Source organism: Coregonus clupeaformis, chromosome 6 (genome assembly GCF_020615455.1).
Source record: "Coregonus clupeaformis isolate EN_2021a chromosome 6, ASM2061545v1, whole genome shotgun sequence".
NCBI classification, from domain to species: Eukaryota; Metazoa; Chordata; class Actinopteri; order Salmoniformes; family Salmonidae; genus Coregonus; species Coregonus clupeaformis.
In genome coordinates, this window is record NC_059197.1 from 9683309 (window position 1) to 9704699 (window position 21391).

At 46.2% G+C, this 21391-nt stretch overlaps 2 protein-coding genes across 3 annotated transcripts in view; one reads left to right on the forward strand and one right to left on the reverse strand.

Annotated features, from left to right (window-relative positions):
- Positions 1-46: 46 nt before the first annotated feature.
- LOC121560012 (rRNA methyltransferase 3A, mitochondrial-like) lies at positions 47-2521 on the forward strand. Its single transcript, XM_041873059.1, has 4 exons — positions 47-465; positions 666-910; positions 1022-1189; positions 1353-2521. The coding sequence occupies exons 1-4, from the start codon at positions 62-64 to the stop codon at positions 1916-1918; spliced, it is 1383 nt and encodes a 460-aa protein (XP_041728993.1). The 5' UTR covers positions 47-61; the 3' UTR covers positions 1919-2521.
- Positions 2522-2735: 214 nt separating this feature from the next.
- The window catches only part of LOC121560016 (nucleoredoxin), a 72352-nt gene continuing 53696 nt past the window's right edge, over positions 2736-21391 (reverse strand). For both annotated transcript variants that reach the window (XM_041873074.2, XM_041873083.2), the window contains exons 2-8: positions 16053-16170; positions 13768-13901; positions 11882-11982; positions 11471-11577; positions 10254-10433; positions 9409-9533; positions 2736-3980 (exon numbers count right to left, since the gene is read on the reverse strand). In XM_041873074.2, coding sequence (XP_041729008.1) covers positions 3798-3980; positions 9409-9533; positions 10254-10433; positions 11471-11577; positions 11882-11982; positions 13768-13901; positions 16053-16170 — 948 coding nt within the window. In that variant the 3' untranslated portion in view covers positions 2736-3797. The remainder of the gene's footprint in view (positions 3981-9408; positions 9534-10253; positions 10434-11470; positions 11578-11881; positions 11983-13767; positions 13902-16052; positions 16171-21391) is intronic.

The window sequence follows — 21391 nt, forward strand, 5'->3', positions numbered from 1 at the left end:
CAACCAATCGTCATGGCACTTTCGAATGTTACCACGCCCTCTTCTTGCTGTTGTAGCAAAGATGGCGGCGTTCGTTAGAGGCATGTTTTGGCATCTTCTTACAGCAGAACGAAGTAATATTCTGAAAAAATGCAACGACTGTATCGTCAATTCAAAGAGATACGTGCGAGCATTGAAAAGGAGACCTGTGAAGGTGTTGTATCCTGATAGTGAGACGACATCAACAACGAAACAGAGGTCAGATCAAATCGTCAACAAGCAGTCTCAGAGAGTTGCGTCCAAAGTGAGGGAGTACACAGTCAACGCAAATTTAAAAAATGAGAAAACTGATAAAAGTGTTTTCAGCATGTTATGTAGGTCCAGAAATGGCAATGCATCCTCAACGTCGGAACATACAACCAATCTGAAGGACCAACTAGGTGGCCTCAAATTCGAAAGGGCCTTCCCTGGTGACAAACGATTGGCGTAAGTCTCAGTGCATGTTGGCTATCGACCATATGTTATGATATGATAGTTGAGTGAATATATCCTCTTTAATTATAGTGGCTAGTAGAGGTCTAGTAACTACGGGACTGTGATATGTTTGCATGTAGGCTTTGTTTGATAGCTGATGTTCAGCCCAGATAGCCTATCTTGACCTCTTCTATCCTCTCTCCATCTCCCAGGAGGGTGGTGAGTGTGGCTCGCTCCAGGACGTTTCGGGAGCACCAGGGTAAGATCCTGTTAGAGGGGAGACGTCTGATCTGCGATGCCCTGGCTGCTGGAGCCAACCCTCAGATGGTGTTCTTCAGTTCTGTGGACAGACTGTGTGAGCTCCCCTTGGACAAACTGAAGAGGGCCACTCTGGTCAAAGTCAAGTTTGAGGACATCAAGATCTGGTCTGACCTTGTAACTCCACAGGGAGTGATAGGTATGACAGGCTGCATGTTTTCATTTTCAGAATAATTTTGAAGTTGTTCTACATACTACTGTATATTGTTGAGAATAAGGACTGTATATTGACAACGCTTTCCCCTTGTAGCCATATTTTCTCGGCCAGACCCATCCCGGCTGACATTCCCTCAGGACCAGCGTGGTCAGTCTGTGCCGCTGTCCCTGATCTGTGACAACGTGCGGGATCCTGGGAACCTGGGCACCATCCTGCGCTGTGCTGTCGCTGCAGGCTGCCACAATGTCCTGCTCACCAAGGGTATGTCATGATGATAAACTGGAGATGGGTATAATCCAAGTCATAGAAATGTTACACACTATTCAAGTCAATGATGCCATTTTGAGTGGAGTTGATAGTGAGGAATTACAGTGTATGAACCTGTGCACCTTTCACTAAGTATCATGTATGTCTCTTTTCACAGGCTGTGTGGACGCCTGTGAACCTAAGGTGCTGCGAGCAGCGATGGGTGCCCATTTCTGCCTCCCCATCTTCCCCAGCTTGGACTGGGACAACGTTCAAAACCAGCTGCCAAAGAATGTGACTGTCCACGTGGCAGATAACTGCAGTGGCTCTGAGAGAGAAGTAGCTGAGGACATGGAAGCAAACCAGTCCAACAAACCTTCAAAGGCGGGGGACTATGGGTGGGTGAGTAGCAGGCCTAATCGTAAAGACATGCGCTATGAGGAATATGAATCAGACTCCGAACTGTCACTTCCAAGAGTGGAGACCAAGTTGTACCATGAGGGCTGGGCTCAGGGGAACACAGGCCTAGTGATTGGTGGAGAGACTCATGGACTAAGTCTGGAAGCCGTCCAATTGGCTGAGAGAACTGCTGGTCAAAGACTGTTTATCCCTGTGGTCCCTGGAGTGGACAGTCTCAACTCAGCCATGGCAGCCAGCATTCTCCTGTTTGAAGGCAGAAGGCAACTGTTAAACCTAATGGAGACGTCTGGGAGGAAAGCTAAGTCTAAAGAGCAATTTCCATGATTTTCCTGGAAGCCATTTTGAGTGTAACGGACATGTTATTCCTGGTGTTGGTCACTTTTTCCATGCATACATTATAGACTGCGCGACACCACTTCACTGTACCTCATGTCAGACTGAATCATATGGATGGATTTAATTTCCATATTCAACACAGTGTTTGGCTGAAAATGAGTGACAGAATTTCCACAATGTGAAATGTATGTTCTTTCCTGTCTGCATATTTCCTTCATAATGTCTTCCAAAATTCCTGCCAGTGTGGCTTTAGAAGCTTCACTTAGTCTCCACATGCAGTTGGCTACTAGATTTCCTGCAAGTTATGACTAAACTGCTGCCATGCAAAATGACTGCTTAATATCTATACTGGACACTATTGGACATGTGCTAAGTGTGTCTGTTTAGCAAGGGAAATAACCTGTCCATCTAACATTTTCACTGACGGGCCTATGAAAGCAATTATCGTAGTAACCACAAGGTGGTGCCTGAAGCAACTTCTGAGAACATTTACTGTATGTTATGAAGTTGGAGGGTAAAAAAGCACAGAATGTAATGTGAAAGGTATGAAATACTTCTTATACTGTAAATAAATGGGTTGTGTACAAAGCCTGACATAGTACACTTGGTTTTGTTTTTTAAATTATAAATATATAAATGGTAACATTATTTCTGGAGTCATGATGCATTATATATAAATAATGCACACATGTAGAGGTGATACCAAGCTTATACCGTCTAAAATACATTTGCTCTCAATGGAATAAAACTGTTTGACCAAGTGAATGAGAACTGGCCTCATGGATAGAGGAAGTTGACAACATAAGACAGTTGCGCTTAATAGTGAATTTTAATGGCTGTGAAGTCATGACTAGAGCCAACCAGGGAGTGACAAATGTGAATTCATACCTCCAACACTTAGCAACTAAGATGGATTTTAATGCCATTTTCGTGCCTTCAAAAATATCTGGCCTTTTCAAGAAGGGATCTTCACAGAAAATCCTCTTAAATGTCATGGTGGTTGAGATGGTAACATAACAATTGGGTAGAGATGACTATCACTCATTTCATGATAGAACAAGACAAGTGAATAGTATTTGAAATCCCATAACACACAAAGCCAGATGCAATACAAAACAAGCAAATACAGACAAAATGACCTTTTAAAACAGGGAAATCATAACATTGTTAGGTCTATACTGTATGCACAGCGGTCATACTATTATTCAGCACCTTAAACAGAGAAGAACAATGAGACAGACCAGACCGTTACATTCAACTGAAGTTCAGGACATTTTCTTCACTGCATACTTGTAAATTACAACTACAGAACTTAGAAAATTTGTTGCAATCATTTTATTCTTTCTCAGCACATTTTGGAAAACAAAAGCAATGAGGGTTCAACAAAGGTACTAAAGAGACATTGTGAAATGTCAAGTCCATTGGGTCAACATTGTGTGGTTTCTTCTAGTATCAAGACATACTAATAATGAAACTGATAAAAAAATAAGCTATTGGAAGCCAAAAAGCAACAGAATCTCCATATATTACTGTAGGGGCTATAGTCAATGCAAGGCACCACAGGAGAAGAAGACTCCATGAGAGAAAGACATGTCTAAAAAAGGTTAATGTCAGTAAAAAGTGAGACCTTTCTCTGACAGTCTGACAAAGGGGGGAGACGGGAGAGGAGGCTGGTGGTGGTAGCCGGGAGGTCAGGGTTTGATGGAGGTGTGGGTTTCAGTCCCGCAGGTTCCTAGGTGTGTGTCCCAAATGGCACCCTATTCCCTATATAGTGCACTGCTTTTGACCAGGAGTATGGGCCCTGGTCAAAAGTAGTGCACTATGTAGGGAATAGGGTGCCATTTGGGATACACCCTAAGTGTGCTCTCTAGATGGGCTCTGGTTTGAGCTTCTCAGCCAGGAAGTCTTGGACAAAGGTCTCCACCACGGCCTGTGTGATCTCCTCCACGTCCTTAACATACTTGGCCCGGGCAGACATGTCCAGGATGGTGAGCAGGGGCGCTGCCTCTGGGAGGTTGGTGTAGTCACGCAGGGAGTCACTCATGTCATCCTGGGAACAAACAGACAGGTCAGTCATGATCATATATGACAATCTTGTCTACCAGCTGGCTCTCTGTCAAACCTGTCTATATGCGGTAGCAGTTATGCCTGGGGAAGGAGTTGTATGACAAAGTGAAGTGATGACATGATTACATGTGAAGTAGCCTAGCCTACATATTATCAACAACAGTTTATCCTGTGTGTCATGGAAAAGGAATTGCTAGATAACTGCTAACATCCTTATGAACGAATATAAAAACATAATTGCTTCAATCAGTTATGACTTGATTTTGGTAATAAAACTAGGACAGCACACAATATTACTCAATAAATTCACAACTCAAGGTGATAGTCTCATTAATGTCTGCTTGGTTTTGAAGACTGGGGATCTCTTTATTCTCTCTCCTCCTGCAGGCAGTGAGCCCAGCTAGCCAGGGTTCCGTCATGCACTGGGGGGGTCCAACAACATCCCTCCCTTCAAAGCCTCACTCACGGACTACAAGGCTGGGAAGCTTCAGAGACACATCACAGCGTATTTGGATAGTGTACGCGTGGGTGAGAAGGAGAGGGGGAGAAGAAGAGAGTGGTGTATTCCCTCATGTCTGGTGAGAAATAGTAAAAAAGGGCGTGTGGTGGAGCTTTGACGACAGAGTTAGTGGGGACAGACCTATGTCACTTCCTGAATGTCTTTTTACAAGCCCTCAAACACAGATCCAAGCCTTGTTCAGCCCCAGGCTTGATCTCACCTCTTTAACAACTGGGAATTACAGACAGGCCCTAGAATCATAAGACAGCAGGAATAACTCACTATAACACCACAGCAGACAGGCAGCAGCTCCCCAGCCCACTCACTTGGAGGGGCTATCAATTATTCAGAGAGAAAATAACAGGCACTTTATGGCAATACTTGCAATAGCATGTCATTTCAGTTAGTAATCTTAGAGGAAGCTTTTCCCCACTTCAACAAAGCTGAATTCGTTCCAGTCAGTCAAGACTTTTCTTCTAAATGTTAAAGAGAATTTTAAGTGTTGACTTATGTGAGCTCACATACTTCAGCTCTGTCATTTACATAATTTAGCAGACGCTCTTAACCAGAGTGATTTACTGGATAAATGAGGGTTAGGTGCCTTCCTCAAGGGCACCGACATATTTTTCACCTAGTCAGCTCGGGGATTCGAACCAGCAACCTTTCATTAAGTGGCTCAACGCTCTTAACCACTAGGCTACCTGTCGCCAGACTAGTATGAGTTGGTCTCTCCCTTCCTCATGACAGGATGAGCCGACTTCCCCTCAACTAAGCCTCTCTGGAAGAGATTGAAGATTGAAGCGATTTCATATGGAAAAGATTTTAAACAATACAGAAGTTACAGGAAATAACCATAGGGTGGCACTGTCGCAAAGGCTTGACACATTAAATCACAGCTTTTCACAAATGTTTTCCTTTCTTTTTTGGACTAACACTCCTGTTATCTGGCAAAATGGCAGTAAAACGATTCAACCTAAATGGATTAAACTGCCCAATCAGCTCTCAGACCTCTCAAAGAGCAGCTTGGCCGCTTTGCTACCTAAAATGGACAAGTATGTATGCCAACACAAAGTTTGACCTCAACTTGTTGCAGAACAGTTGAGTTATCCTGTGGCATGTAAGATCTGGAGAGCTCACTTCCTCTGAATCTCTACCATCTGATCTGGGAGCAGATCATCGAGTCTAAAACCTATTCGAGTTCATAAAAAAATCCAATGAAAGTAATTGCTACACTTATGAGGATGTTTAATGGATGATTCATGCAGCCACAAGCTACATTCTCAAGCTTTAAAAATCTGTGACTCCTCACATCCTCCCTAAAGGCTTCTCTTGCAAGCTCAGATTGAAGATACATCCTCGGGCATCACCTTAGAAAGGAACCACCGAAAGAGAAATCACAGAGGAGTCTGTCTGTCAGTGTGGCCTCCCAGCCTCTTAGGTATGAAGATATGTAATCTCCCTGGCTGTCTTCTTCTCTGTGGGAAGTCTTGCATCTTCCTTTGTGTAGCTGCTAACCCTGTGTAAACTGTTCTTCATAAGAAGCAACCAGTCCAGCCGTGAGAGAAGGAGAGAGAGGCCAGCCCCCGCCCTCTCCAGCCCAGCTCTGAACAAAGAGTAGCTCTGCTATGTCTGGCCTGCAGTCACTGACTGACTGCCGTGATAAGGCTCCTGTGTGTGTTCACCGTATGGAACCTACTGCTTCACAATGTCAGGTTTATTCTGCCCATTGTAGCACTGTGGCATTCCACTGAGTAGACAACGGTCATCAGACAAGGACCTGCAAGATAAGAAGCTCCCATTGGCCAGACGGCCTGGGCAGCAGCCTACTGATTGGTCAGCTTGAGAGCCTGGAGGATTCTCCAGGCGTTGTAAAATTCAGGATACAATCGGCACAGCGATATGATAAGCTGAACAATGGCCTATCAGTCTGTATCACTGGGAGACTCAGGAAACCCATAGTCACTGAGAATCACTATCAAAGGATAGGATATAGGCCAGCTAGACCCTGTATCTTTACATACTTTGCAAGATAACGCCCTTCTAAAGCGCTGTTAGAACTAGTGAAAAGTATTATATGTAACATACTATTTAATCAATAGATATATTGTTGTTATAAATTACAGGGATTTGCCTGTGAGGGTATTGGCTTCTTGATGATTGTTTCATTTCTTCTAACTGTTGAACTGTACTGCCAGTAAGATAAACAGGAGACAAGTGTTTTTATGAACACCACACTGCTTGGACGTAAATAACTAGTGGAGAGGCCAACCTGTCTGGCTCACAACACACAGTGTGACACAGGCCTTTGTGTCTACACAACCTTTGTACCCTGAGGTCAGGGAGGTTAGCAGGTGAGACGGGCGGCAGACTAAACTATTGTCAGGATCTCCTATTCCTGGCTAAACCTGGGAAGAGTCAAGGGAAAGAAGACAACTACACCTCAAATATCTCAGAGGCAATTATATAGAAAATACCGTCAATTTAAAAAAAACATCATATACACACACAAAAGTATGTGGACACCCCTTCAAATTCGTGAATTCGGCAGGTGTATAAAAGCGAGCACACAGCCATGCAATCTCCATAGAAAACATTGGCAGTAGATTTGGCCTTACTGAAGAGCTCAGTGACTTTCAACGTGGCACCGTCATAGGATGCCACCTTTCCAACAAGTCAGTAAATCAAATTTCTGCTCTGCTAGAGCTGCCCCGGTCAACTGTAAGTGCAGTTATTGTGAAATGGAAACGTTTAGGAGCAACAATGGCTCACCAGCTCACAGAACGGGACCACCAAGTGCTAAAGCGCGTAAAAATCGTCTGTCCTCGGTTGCAACACTCACTACCGAGTTCCAAACTGTCTCTGGAAGCAACGTCAGCAAAATAACTTTTAGTCGGGAGCTTCATGAAATGGGTTTCCTTGGCCGAGCAGCCGCACATAAGCCTAAGATCACCATGCGCAATGCCAAGCGTCGGCTGGAGTGGTGTAAAGCTCGCCGCCATTCGACTCTGGAGCAGTGGAAAGCATTCTCTGGAGTGATGAATCACGCTTCACCATCTGGCAGTCCAACGGACAAATCTGGGTTTGGCAGATGCCAGGAGAACGCTACCTGCCCCAATGCATAGGCCAACTGTAAAATTTGGTGGAGGAGGAATAATGGTCTGGGGCTGTTTTTCATGGTTCGGGTTAAGCCCCTTAGTTCCAGTGAAGGGAAATCTTAACGCTACAGCTTACAATGACATTCTAGACAATTCTGTGCTTCCAACTTTGTGGCAACAGTTTGGGGAAGGCCCTTTCCTGTTTCAACATGACAATGCCCCCGTGGACGAAGCGAGATCCATACAGAAATGGTTTGTCAAGATAGGTGTGGAAGAACTTGACTGGCCTGCGCAGAGCCCTGACCTCAACTCTATCGAACACCTTTGGGATGAATTGGAACGCCGACTGCGAGCCAGGCCTAATCGCCCAACATCAGTGCCCAACCTCACTAATGCTCTTGTGGCTGAATGGAAGCAAGTCCCCGCAGCAATGTTCCAACATCTAGTGGAAAGTCTTCCCAGAAGAGTAGAGGCTGTCATAGCAGCAAAGCGGGGACCAACTCCATATTAATGCCCATGATTTTGGAATGAGATGTTCGACGAGCAAGTGTCCACATACCTTTGGTCATGTAGTGTACTTGATAGAAAAAGTATAAATTCAAGTAGACATCTTTATTGCAATCACACATATCAATCCCCATGAATGTTCTGTGTGAATAGGGTGTCTTCCAATGGTCCTACTGTAGATTGCCAGTCAGTTTCTCTCAGCCCATGTGTGACTTATAGGGTGAGATCCCTTCTCATTTTCTGCAGGCCAGGCTCTCCCTGTGGGGCTGCCAGCATAGTGCTGTCTCACTGATACAGTAAACCTTCCCCAGCACAGCAGCTGGCAGACAGGGCCTGGTCTAGCACAGATTGAACATGCACCTAGAAAGCATTCATTAGAATGGGTCGAGTCCAGATTAACAGAAATACCATTCAATATGCAACAAATCCCCAAACAAGTGAACGGTAAAGAGAGAAGGTGTTAGTATGTAGTCTTAGCCCCAGCGCCTGTCTGTGACATGTGAACGTGAGCGTCCTTCGGTCTGTCTGTGGCCGTGGCATTTCAAGGCTGTCATGAGGGCAGAGTGGCCTCAGGCAGCCATGCAGAGGGTCAGACAGGACAGAGAGGGAGCACCTGTGCAGTCCCCCAAGGCTGAAACCTAAATCATCTGACATGGGACACAGTCCTGACCTCCCCGAGCTCTGAGCCCTGTGAGCGGGGAAGAGGAGGAGAGGAGGAGGAGGGGAGCTAGCTAATCTGGTAATTACGTCTGCCCCTGCTGCTAACTCCACAAGCTCTAGAAAGGATGACAAGGAATAACAAGAGATAAGAGTTATGAAAACTCCATGTTCCCTCCCGCACTGAGTGGGCGAGCGGATGGATCGAGGGGAGATAGAGGATCCAGGAGTATATGGAGGGGAGATTGAGGGATTTGGGAGGGAGAGGTGCACAGCTGTTCTGCGGAGAGGGAGAACATCTATTATCAGACAGACGGCCAGCTGAATTCTGGGCCATGGGGGTTTCATCCCTCAGAAACGGCCCCTCTGACATTATACTGTAGCTTATTTCTGTGTCGGTTTTTGAGTAGAGGCATGTTCTCTACCAGAGGATTATGATATGTGATAACTAAACCAGATGGTACATCATGCCAGAACATAGCAACAACCAAACACACACAGACGCCCACAGTAGAGGAGACGTACAGTACATGAGACAGGAATGCAAAACAACTAAAACGCCAGAAGCAAAGACAGATTTCATCAGGTGTGAATATTCTCATCTAGGTCAGCTGGAGGTCTGTGTGCTTGCGTGCATGTATCCACTATCTAACCTCTCCAGCCACGAAGAAGAGCAGTGGTGTCTCCTCCTCCTTGGCTTTGTACTTAGCCATGATCTTCTCTGCGATTGGCTGGATCAGCTCCTTTGCCGGCTCCAGCTCTCCCTCCTCCTCCGCATCTGAGTGAGAGTGAGAGTGAGAGTGAGAGTGAGAGTGGAGAGTGAGAGTGAGAGAGAGAGAGAGAGAGAGAGATAACTGGGTGTGAAGGCATGAAGACCAGGATGGAGAAAGAATGTGAAGATAAATCAGCAGATGAGTGAAAAGACAAGTGAGAACAGGACAGGAGGGGGGGTGAGTGAATGGACAGATGAGCAGACGAGTGAGGAGACAAAAGGAGGAGAGCAGATGGTCTGTGGCTGACCCCTTTGGATCTGATCTCAGGGTGGCCTGAAATCATGAGGTCATCAGTGTGCACCCGGTCACTCCATTCTCACATTGCTGTATTATTGTGTCATCTGGCCTGATGGCTGTCCTGTCCACTTTGGCCTGAGCCACTTAGTAGAGCATGGCATCCATCTCTGCCATCTCTCTCACTGCTAACAGCCTAACAGACAGACAGACAGACAGAATAACCATTTTCTTCTGCTCCTTCGCTCTACCCTACTTGTGCATGTTCTCAACCTTTAAAATAGCATGTGGCCCTACAACTGATCTGTTCACTTTTACTACTTGCACGATATTCTTTAGAATGTATTACTATACATAGTCTGAAGGATTGTTTTGGTAGAAACCAGCGCTGAATGCTCCTCCATTCACCCACAAAGAGCACGAGGTAGGGCCTCTCATGGAGGTCCACGGTAGGGACTGACATTGAAATGTTCATCCACTTATCTACTCACCCACAAAGAGCACGAGGCAGGGCCCCTCGTGGAGCTGCACAGCGTTGGACTCGCTGAGCTCCAGTACGGGCCGGGGGTGCCAGGGGAAGAGCCGACACTCTGGGTCATTCAGCACCTCCACACGGCCCTGTCGCGTGATCATGTGACCCTCCGCATCCAGCAGAATAAGGGTGGGAATACCTGGGGAGAGAGGGAAAGAGGGGGGAGGGAAAGAGGGGGGAGGGAGGGAAAGAGGGGGGAAGAGAGGGGGGGGGGCATGGTGGAAGAAAAAAAGAGATAGAAACAGGGAGAGCGAACAATCATGAATTGTAGATTTTGCCACTGCCACCTCCCCTCCTGTTTTTCCATGTTTGCCAGTTGCTTTCACCACGTATGGCTGTATCTTTCCCACTGTTTATCTGTGTGACCGGCCTCTGCTCTCTGTCTCTCTCTCTCTCTCCAGTTCCCTCCCTCTCTCCATCCATCTCTCTGCTCAGACTCCAGCTGCGTCCCCTGTTCAGGAGATCTTTCATAACGCCCGACCCTTTTCTCTCCCACTGTCTTTCAGATTACAATCTCACTGCCGTATTAACAGCCTTATCAGAAACAGACAGAGAGTGCACAGTGTGTGTTTGGCTGGGAGGAAGGGTGTGTGTTTGTGGTGATGGGTGGGGGTCAGTGTGAATAGCAGGGGTTTGAATGGGGAAACGGGGCAGTACCGACCAGTCCTGCAAGCATTCTGAACATTCCAGCCAGAAGAGGCAATGAGCCAGCATTTTGACTACAACCACACTACTCCCCTCTACACACACAGAGAGACACAGAGACAGAGAGAGAGAGAGAGAGAGAGGAGAGAGATGGTGGTGGGACGTTAGCGAGAAGAAGAGGGGGATAGAGAGGTGGGGCGTTAGCGAGAGAGAAGGGGGGGATTATAGAGAAAAAGGCTTGGGTAGAGGGAAAAAGAAAGAGAGAGAGAGAGAAATGACCCTTACTCAGTGAGCGGAACAGTAAATTTGATTACCAGCCCACATTCCTTCAGCTTCAGGGCTATGTTCACTGTTCCCTACCCAGACCCAGCACAGAACAGCACACAGAGTAGAGCTGACTGCCATTAGGCCGCTTCTCCACATCAACACATTATTAAGCCAGACAGTTAGTGTTTGATACCCACTCTGAGCCTCATGTCCAGGAGGACTACAGTATATGAGTACAGGAGGAGACATCAGAGAGTATTGTACCTTGTATTCCGAAGAGTCTGTTGAGTCGTGATCGTCGGGCCTCGTCTGAGTATGGGACTGCCAACCAAGGCATCTCACTGAAGTACTGCTGAAAGGACTCCTCCGACCTGCGTTGGTTGGCAAACACAAAACAACCCTCAGTGCCACTGTCAACTCCGTTTATTCAGTCAATTCAATTAACAGCTCAGAGGAACATGAGACTGTGTATATGTGCGCGTGAGAGAGAGAGATTGAGCGTGAGAGAGATTGCGACAGAGAGAGAGAGCGACAGAGAGAGAGAGTGAGAGAGCGCGCGACAGAGAGAGAGAGAGAGCGACAGAGAGAGAGTGAGAGAGCGCGCAACAGAGAGAGAGAGCGAGAGAGAGAGAGCATGTGTATGCGTGTGTGAAGGGAATACTGCATGAGTCTCACCTGTCAGCGCTGACGAACACTATCTCAAACTTCTGACCCGATTCCTTCACAGTGCGAAATGATTCTACCAGCACCCGGGTCAGACTGCGGCATGGAGGGCACTGCAGGGACAACACACACACACACACACGGACACCCACACCAAGTTATGGCATTAGAATGACGTAAATTGATCAGTCCCTATACAACTGTATATATAAGGATGACAACAGATGTGTAGTTGTTGAGGTCAACATGGCCTTGGGTGTGTTTTCTGACTCTCTCTCTCTCTACATCTCTGCAGTACGTCACCCCAATGTTTCAGCAAAAACCAGGACTAACATTTCATTTTGTTTCCTGGCCCATTCAAATGTGAGAACCTAAGTGCTCAGGATGGAACTCAGGATGGTCTTGGCTTGGAGGCATTTGTTGTTGTGAGTTTTGAGAGCCCTCTCAAGTCAAACAGGGAGCATGACTTCATAGTCTCTGGTCTAGTGTGTGTGTTGTGTTCCCTCCCTGTCTCTCCCTTACAGGATTAGGGGCAGTAGAGTAGCCCAGCGGCAGCGCCAGGCTGGCTAGGGGCTGTGTGTGTGTGTGTGTGTGTGTGTGTGTGTGTGTGTGTGTGTGTGTGTGTGTGTGTGTGTGTGTGTGTGAGTGGGTGTGGGTGATAGAGCGGCTGGCATTAAGATGGTATCAGAGTGCCAGCGGCAGCAGAGCTGTGTCTGAAGAAAACAAACCAGACCAGTCTCACTCCTCATCAGTCTCTCCCTCTTACAGTATATTCTCTCTTTCCATTCTCAATTTTCTCCTTTTCTTTCTCAGCCTCAGTGACACAAACACTGTGCACACACACACACACAGCTAATGACGAGGGTAAAGTCAGTGAGGAAATGGGTCGCCTACTCTATCCTGAAAAGGGGTCATTTCAGGTCATAAAAAGTAACCCCCTGGCCAGGTGCTGGCCATTTCACGCTTGGAACCGTCTCTTAATGGTGGGTTGGATTTACCTGGTAAGAGAGGGGAATGTAGCCTTAAAATAATACACAACCTATACGCTAGCTTTTGTAGTTATATATGGACATAGTTACCTCAATTACCTTGTACCCCTGCATATTGACTTGGTACTGGTGCTCCCTTCATATAGCCATGTTATTTTTACTCCTTATTGTTATTCACTGTGTATTTATTCCTCGTGTCACTATTTCTATTTTACATTTAACTCTGCATCGTTGGAAAAGGACCCGTCACTAAGCATTTCACTGTTAGTCTACACCTGTTGTTTATGAAGCATGTGACAAATAAAATGTACAAATTTGTATTGGTTTGGAAAGTGGACCAGTCTGAGTGCTTCATGGCTTGGAGCTGACTGGTCTCTGGAGCTGAAGGCAGCACTGGCAGCTGGAGGGGCGTCTGCGGCCTGCGTGTGTGTGTCCGTTAATGTGGGTGTGTGTGCGTGTGTGTGTCTGTGTGTGTGTGTGCCATCAGCTGAGCTCATCAGTGACACAAGCCTTTCATGCATCACCAAGTCATGACCTTCACACGGATGGGCAAGCCCAGCACTGACAGAGACAATGGGTCTGACGCCCACTGCCCACTTTAAAGGGCACTAGTTCGTGATGACAGCAAGGAGTGGAATAACTAGCTACTGTAGTCCCAGACAATGGAAGTCCCCTAACTACTCTGTCCATTCCCTGGCTACCGGCTGCTGTGTTTCCTCCCGCTGTGGCCAGCCACCCTGGCTTTCACTGATGCCTTTCTGTTTTCATAGGGCTACTTCTCATATCAGAGGACAGCTGGGTGCCTGAAAAGGAAAATGAGGGGCCTTTCCCTTCCTCCCTCCCTGCCCCCTCCCTGCCCCCTGTGTGTGTGTGTGTGTGTGTGTCCCTCCCGGCCCCCCCACCACTCACCCAGTGTGCTGAGAAGTACACTCCCACATAGTGGCCCTCCAGGGAGTTGATGTCTGTCGTCTGCCTGTTGTTCCTGAGCAGAGGGCCGGCCACCACCTCCGCAAAGGGCTTGGGCCCCCAGGGGAACTCCAGGCCTGAGAGAGAGAAGGGGGGGGGGGAGAAAAGGACAGCGGTGAAGAGGGGGGTGAGGGAGGGAATGAGGGAGAAGGAGGGTGGGAGGGAGGGTTTGGTGTTAGGCAGAAAGGATAGAGAGAGCCAAGGGTCTGATTATTGAACAGAGAAGAGAGCTTTTTCTGTGCTAGAAACTCCCCATTCAAAACCAGAGCACTCTCTCCATCCCCCTGGCACAGCTAATAGATATGAAATACATGCACATGTGCCCAGCATTTGTCATACAAACGTCTAAACCCAACGTGTCTCCTACTCACAAGCTCTTTTGTACTCCATGTCATCTGCGTTTGGAAATGGGACCGCACAACAGATGCAAAATGTGGTTTTAATGACGATTGAAAGCCATGCTTTTCAATTTCCCATACAGGGACAGGGAGCGCTGCTAGCCTTACCCCCTCTCTTTCCCTCCCTCCTGCTCTCGTTTCTTTTTCAAGTTGTCTTCATTGTCAGTGTCAAGCACTAGAGATGCATTTGGGATGACCAAATAAAAAGGTGTAATCATAAATAAAGCGCTGTAGGCTGTAAAGGTTCCTCTGTAGGGCTTCATTTGGCAGGGCTGTAAAGGTTCCTCTGTAGGGCTTCATTAGGCAGGGCTTTAAAAGTCCCTTTATGTGGGCCTTCCTCTGTAGGGCTTTATTAGGCAGGGCTGTAAAGGTTCCTCTGTAGGGCTTTATTAGGCAGGGCTGTAAAGGTTCCTCTGTAGGGCTTCATTAGGCAGGGCTGTAAAGGTTCCTCTGTAGGGCTTCATTTGGCAGGGCTGTAAAGGTTCCACTGTAGGGCTTTATTAGGCAGGGCTTTAAAGGTTCCTTTATGTGGGCCTTCCTCTGTAGGGCTTCATTAGGCAGGGCTGTAAAGGTTCCTCTGTAGGGCTTCATTAGGCAGGGCTGTAAAGGTTCCTCTGTAGGGCTTCATTAGGCAGGGCTGTAAAGGTTCCTCTGTAGGGCTTCATTAGGCAGGGCTGTAAAGGTTCCTCTGTAGGACTTCATTAGGCAGGGCTGTAAAGGTTCCTCTGTAGGGCTTCATTAGGCAGGGCTGTAAAGGTTCCTCTGTAGGACTTCATTAGGCAGGGCTGTAAAGGTTCCTCTGTAGGGCTTCATTAGGCAGGGCTGTAAAGGTTCCTCTGTAGGGCTTCATTAGGCAGGGCTGACACATCCCCACTGCCTCTGCTGCTGCAGCCTTTTATTGTTGTCCCCATTCACAATGTAAAAGTGCACTCCTTCCTGGCGCTGCAGGCAACTTCTCCTCCGCTCCGCCACTCAAGACGTCTCTTTCATAATGCTGAAAGAGAGAGGGTCCTGAATCCTCAACCACCCTCCCCCTCCCCAGCCCACCTCAAACTCTTACTACCCTGCCTGTAACCCCCCTGTCTCCCTTCCTCATCACAACACAAACAAACACACACACACCCCTTTTCTGCTACCGCTACCACACTACACACCCCCTCTAACAACTCTGAAAGAGGAGGGGATGGAGCAAGAAGATGAATCTCTTCCTTACCCACATCTAGTTGGTAGTTAATGAATCATGGGAATAATACAGTATGTAGTATATTGTGGGCTGGGATGGAGACTGGGATTCATTAAGCAGACAGACATAGGATCTGTCATAGAGCTCAGCTCATGTGAAATCCATTCCCCCGGACCACGGGTTCTACTGCCACGATGCCTCCATTACCTCTCTCCCCCTCTCTGACTAATGGGCCTTTCTCATGTTGTGCAATAAGGGCTCTGAAGAGCAGGATGTCAAAATATTGCGATGTTTTTGCCATGAGAGGACATCCTCATCTCTCTACCAGAAAGGAATGCAAGTCTGCTCTTGCTAACAGGCAGTCTCCCACTTAAAAGCAGGGAAATTATAGGTCTGCAGATGTGGGAGTAAGACGGGGCATTTTATAATGTTCATGCAATACCAGAAGAGGACACAAATTGAGAAATATGGCCAGCTCTCCAGCTGGTGAAGGATGTGGCACAGAAACTTTGCAATATGAAATTCTGACGAGGCATTTTGCATGTAATAAACTGTATTCTTGTTTGCGTGTGTGTGTGTGTGTGTGTGTGTACTGGTACCCATGCAGTTTCTCAGTGCTGAGGCTCAGGCTGACTGAGGAGACTTACCTTTGGGGTCATCTCTCACCACCAGTAGTCCGTTCCGACACACCACCTTCCCTGTGGCTGCATCCACAAACACCAGCGAGGGAATACTGGTCACCTTGTACTTGTTCCACAGCTTCATCTGGACGGACAGAGGAGAGAAATGGGAAATGTACCGTTAGTATAAAACACCTATACTCTGGTCAATCGTCCGAACAACAGGAAGAGAAAATCAAACAAATAAAGAGAAAAGTAATTGAATGTCGTACAGTGGCATGCAAAAGTCTTCACCCCTCTTGGCATGTTTCCTATTTTATTGCCTTACAACCTGGAATTTAAATGGATTTCTATTTGGATTTCATGTAATGGACATACACAAAATAGTCCAAATTGGTGAAGTGAAATGAAAAAAATAACTTGTTTCAAAATATTCTAAAAAATAAATAATGGAAAAGTGGTACGTGCATATGTATTGCTATTTGCTATGAAGCCCCTAAATAAGATCTGGTGCAACCAATTACCTTCAGAAGTCACATAATTAGTTAAATAAAGTCCACCTGTGTGCAATCTAAGTGTCACATGATCTCAGTATATATACACCTGTTCTGAAAGGCCCCAGAGTCTGCAACACCACTAAGCAAGGGGCACCACCAAGCAAGCAGCACCATGAAGACCAAGGAGCTCTCCAAACAGGTCAGGGACAAAGTTGTGGAGCAGTACAGATCAGGGTTGGGTTATAAAAAAATATCAGAAACTTTGAACATCCCACGGAGCACCATTAAATCCATTATTATAAAATGGAAAGAATATGGCACCACAACAAACCTGCCAAGAGAGGGCCGCCAAACAAAACTCACGGACCAGGCAAGGAGGGCATTAATCAGAGGCAACAAAGAGACCAAAGATAACTCTGAAGGAGCTACAAAGCTCCACAGCGGAAGATTGGAGTATCTGTCCATAGGACCACTTTAAGCCATACACTCCACAGAGCTGGGCTTTACGGAAGAGTGGCCAGAAAAAAGCCATTGCTTAAAGATAAAAATAAGCAAACACGTTTGGTGTTCGCCAAAAGCCATGTGGGAGACTCCCCAAACATATGGAAGAAGGTACTCTGGTAAGATGAGACTAAAATTGAGCTTTTTGGCCATCAAGGAAAACGCTATGTCTGGCGCAAACCCAACACCTCTCATCACCCAGAGAACACCATCCCCACAGTGAAGCATGGTGGTGGCAGCATCATGTTGTAGGGATGTTTTTCCATCGGCAGGGACTGGGAAACTGGTCACAATTGAAGGAATGATGGATGGCGCTAAATACAGGTAAATTCTTGAGGGAAACCTGTTTCAGTCTTCCAGAGATTTCAGACTGGGACGGAGGTTCACCTTCCAGCAGGACAATGACCCTAAGCATACTGCTAAAGCAACACTTGAGTGGTTTAAGGGGAAACATTTAAATGTCTTGGAATGGACTAGTCAAAGCCCAGACCTAAATCCAATTGAGAATCTGTGGTATGACTTAAAGATTGCTGTACACCAGCAGAACCCATCCAACTTGAAGGAGCTGGAGCAGTTTTGCCTTGAAGAATGGGAAAAAATCCCAGTGGCTAGATGTGCCAAGCTTATAGAGACATACCCCAAGAGACTTGCAGCTGTAATTGCTGCAAAAAATGGCTCTACAAAGTATTGACTTTGGGGGGGTGAATAGTTATGCCCGCTCAAGTTCTGTTTCTTTGTCTTATTTCTTGTTTGTTTCACAATAAAAAATTTGCATCTTCAAAATGGTAGGCATGTTGTGTAAATCAAATGATACAACCCCCCCCAAAAAAACAATTTTAATTCCAGGTTGTAAGGCAACAAAATAGGAAAAATGCCAAGGGGGGTGAATACTTTCGCAAGCCACTGTACATCTTACTAGTTGTTTTCCATCCAGTTTATAACATCTGTTGATAAATAATTATTTGTCAGACAGCCATTGATATCCAAAAGTTGATAGGCCTACAGCCATTTTCACTATCACTACACCAAAAGTGCAGAAGTACCAGTATCTATTTATAAGGCAAGCTGTTTCTCTGAAGTATAAAGGGACTAGAAAATGTGGCAGGTTGAATAAAACAGCAGCAGAGACACAGCCTGCAGTGAATTCGCTGAAGGCTAGAATCACACTACAGCTAACTTTAAAGGAACTGGCAGAGGAGGAAATTCACAAGGAGCGTTTTGCCCCTGCTGTGTCATGAATAATTGTAACACGAGGTAAGAGGAGCAGAAAAATCCACACTTAAAATCCACACATAAAAACCTTTTGCCACCGACTCTGCCTCTGTACCCCATATAATACCATTACTAGATCGTAGTAATTTTATGCTCATATAGGACTATTCTATGCTGTACCCTCACACTGTGTGTGGCACTTCATTTAGCCTATCCTTCTTCGAGTGAGGATAACACTAAAGTTTTCCGTCTGTTCAATACAGTATGTGAAGCAAGCATACCTCCACAGGAATTCATGGCTGAGGAACACACATTACATCTAATTATACTTAACAAAAATATAAACACAACATGCGGCGAATACAACAGGTGTAGACCTTACTGTGAAATACCTACTTACAAGCCCTTAACCAACAATGCAGTTCAAGAAATAGAGTTAAGAAAATATTTACTAAATAAACTAAAGTAAAAAATGAAATAAAAAGTAACACAAGAAAAGAACAATAACGAGGCTATATACCGGGGGTACCGGTACCGAGTCAATGTGCGGGGGTACATGTTAGTCGAGGTAATTTGTACATGTAGGTAGGGGTAAAGTGACTATGCATAGAAAATAAACAGCGAGTAGCAGCAGTGTAAAAACAAAGGTGGGGGGGGGTCAATGTAAATAGTCTGGGTGGCAATTTGATTAATTGTTCAGCAGTCTTATGGCTTGAGGGTAGAAGCTGTTAAGGAGACCAAGACTTGGTGCTCCGGTACCGCTTGCCATGCGGTGAGTTACAGTTCATATAAGGAAATCAGTCAATTGAAATAAATTCATTAGGCCCTAATCTATGGATTTCACATGACTTGGAATACAGATATGCATCGGTTTGTCACAGATACCAGTCAGTATCTGGTGTGACCACCATTTCCCTCATGCAGCGCGACACATCTCCTTCGCACATAATTGATCAGGCTGTTGATTGTGGCCTGTGGAATATTGTCCCACTCCTCTTCAATGGCTGTGCGAAGTTGCTGTATATCGTCGGGAACTGGAACACGCTGTCTTAGACGTCGATCCAGAGCATCCCAAACATGCTCAATGGCTGACATGTCTGGTGAGTATGCAGGCCATGGAAGAACTGGGACATTTTCAGTTTCCAGGAATTGTGTACAGATCCTTGCGACATGGGGCTGTGCATTATCATGCTGAACAATGGGCCTCAGGATCACATCACGGCATCTCTGTGCATTCAAATTGCCATCGATAAAATGCTGATTGTGTTCGTTGTCCTTAGCTTATGCCTGCCCATACAATAACCCCACCATGGGGCACTCTGTTCACAACGTTGACATCAGTAAACCGCTCGCCAACACGACGCCATACACATGGTCTGCGGTTGTGAGGCTGGTTGGATGTACTGCCAAATTCTCTAAAAACGACGTTGGAAGCAGCTTATGGTAGAGAAATTAACATTCAATTATCTGGCAACAGCTCTGGTGGACATTCCTGCAGTCAGCATGCCAATTGCATGCTCCCTCAAAACTTGAGACATCTGTGGCATTGTGTTGTGTGACAAAACTGCACATTTTAGAGTGGCCTTTTATTGTCACCAGCACAAGGTGCACCTGTGTAATAATCATGCTGTTTAATCAGCTTCTTGATATGCCGCACCTGTCAGGTGGATGGATTATCTTGGCAAAGGAGAAATGCTCACTACCAGGGATGTAAACAAATTTGTGCAAAACATTTTAGAGAAATACGTTTCTTTGTGCGAATGGAAAATGTCTGGTATCTTTTATTTCAGCTAATGAAACATGTTGCATTTATATTATTGTTCAGTGTATAATGACTGTTGTGACTGTATATTGTGACTTGATACGAATATAAAACATACCGCATAAAATCGGCAAATGTGTGTTTGAAACTGGGACTATTTATATTGTATATGTTCGGTGTAGTTCGGTGTAGCACATCAAGAATCTCACACAGAGGAAACTCACTTTCCATATAATAGGGAAGAAGATGGGTGTCGCTTGAAATGACTAGCTCCTGAAGAGTAACTTTGAGAGTCTGAGAGGTCACTTTCCTGAGAGTTGTCTGAGAAGCATAGAAACATTGATGTTTGAAAGTCTGATAGCAAGTCTGAGCAAGAATTGTACCAGTGACCTTGAGATCGCCAAGCAAAAATACACCAAGGACTGCACCAGTCCAGACAATTTGGTATAGACACATAGTAGCATATAATGATTTCAGCACTGTAGTCTCTCTAGTCATTTCAGTGAAAGGGAGAGACAAATGTAGGAGTGAGGCCTGTCTGCAGTCTGTCTATGAGGCTCAGTGGGGGAAGCCTCCAGTTGGGTTCAGTTTCAGTTCTGCTCCAGTCCAGGCCTGGCTGATGATAACCTTTTGTTTCTCTTCTAATGAAAACAATGACTTCACCTAGGGAGCTAAGTTAGCGTTCTGACGTGCAGACGGAATCAGGGAGGCTCAGACCTCTCTGAGAGATTGGCGTTTTACAGGGAATGGGTTCCCTCTGCAGGGACTGTACAGGGAGGGACCTCCTCTCTACTGTGGGACTGGAAGAGGAGAAGTCAACCCCCACCAGGTCCTCTATGAGCAGGCATCTCTCTGGTCAGCCTGCCTGCCTGTCCTGGGGAGTGGAAGACCCAAGGCCTCTGGAGTGGAGTATGGCCGTCTGTCTGGAAGTCCCTCCATCCTGTAGTACCCCTCATTTCAGGGCCTGCCACAGTCAAAAGTTCCACCACAGGTTGCATGCTGCATACTCTCTCTCCCGGTCCTCTGGAAACTCTGTCTGCCCCAGCGATGAGGTTAGGGGCCATGGCATTAACTGGGACTGTCTTGGGTAACCAACATGTCCCGCGCCACATCTGTAAAACTCACACAGCGGACGGTGTATACACAATCTGCCTGGACCGGACGGTTATAGCCTAATAGTTTATCAACATTTTAAGCTAAACGTTCTGATCTGTTGCGTCAGCCACATTTACATTTTAGTCATTTAGCAGACGCTCTTATCCAGAGCAATTTACAGGAGCAATTAGGGTTAACTGCCTTGCTCAAGGGCACATCGACATATTTTTCACCTAGTCGGCTTGGGGAATAGAACCAGCAACCTTTCGGTTAATGCCACAACGCTCTTAACCACTAAG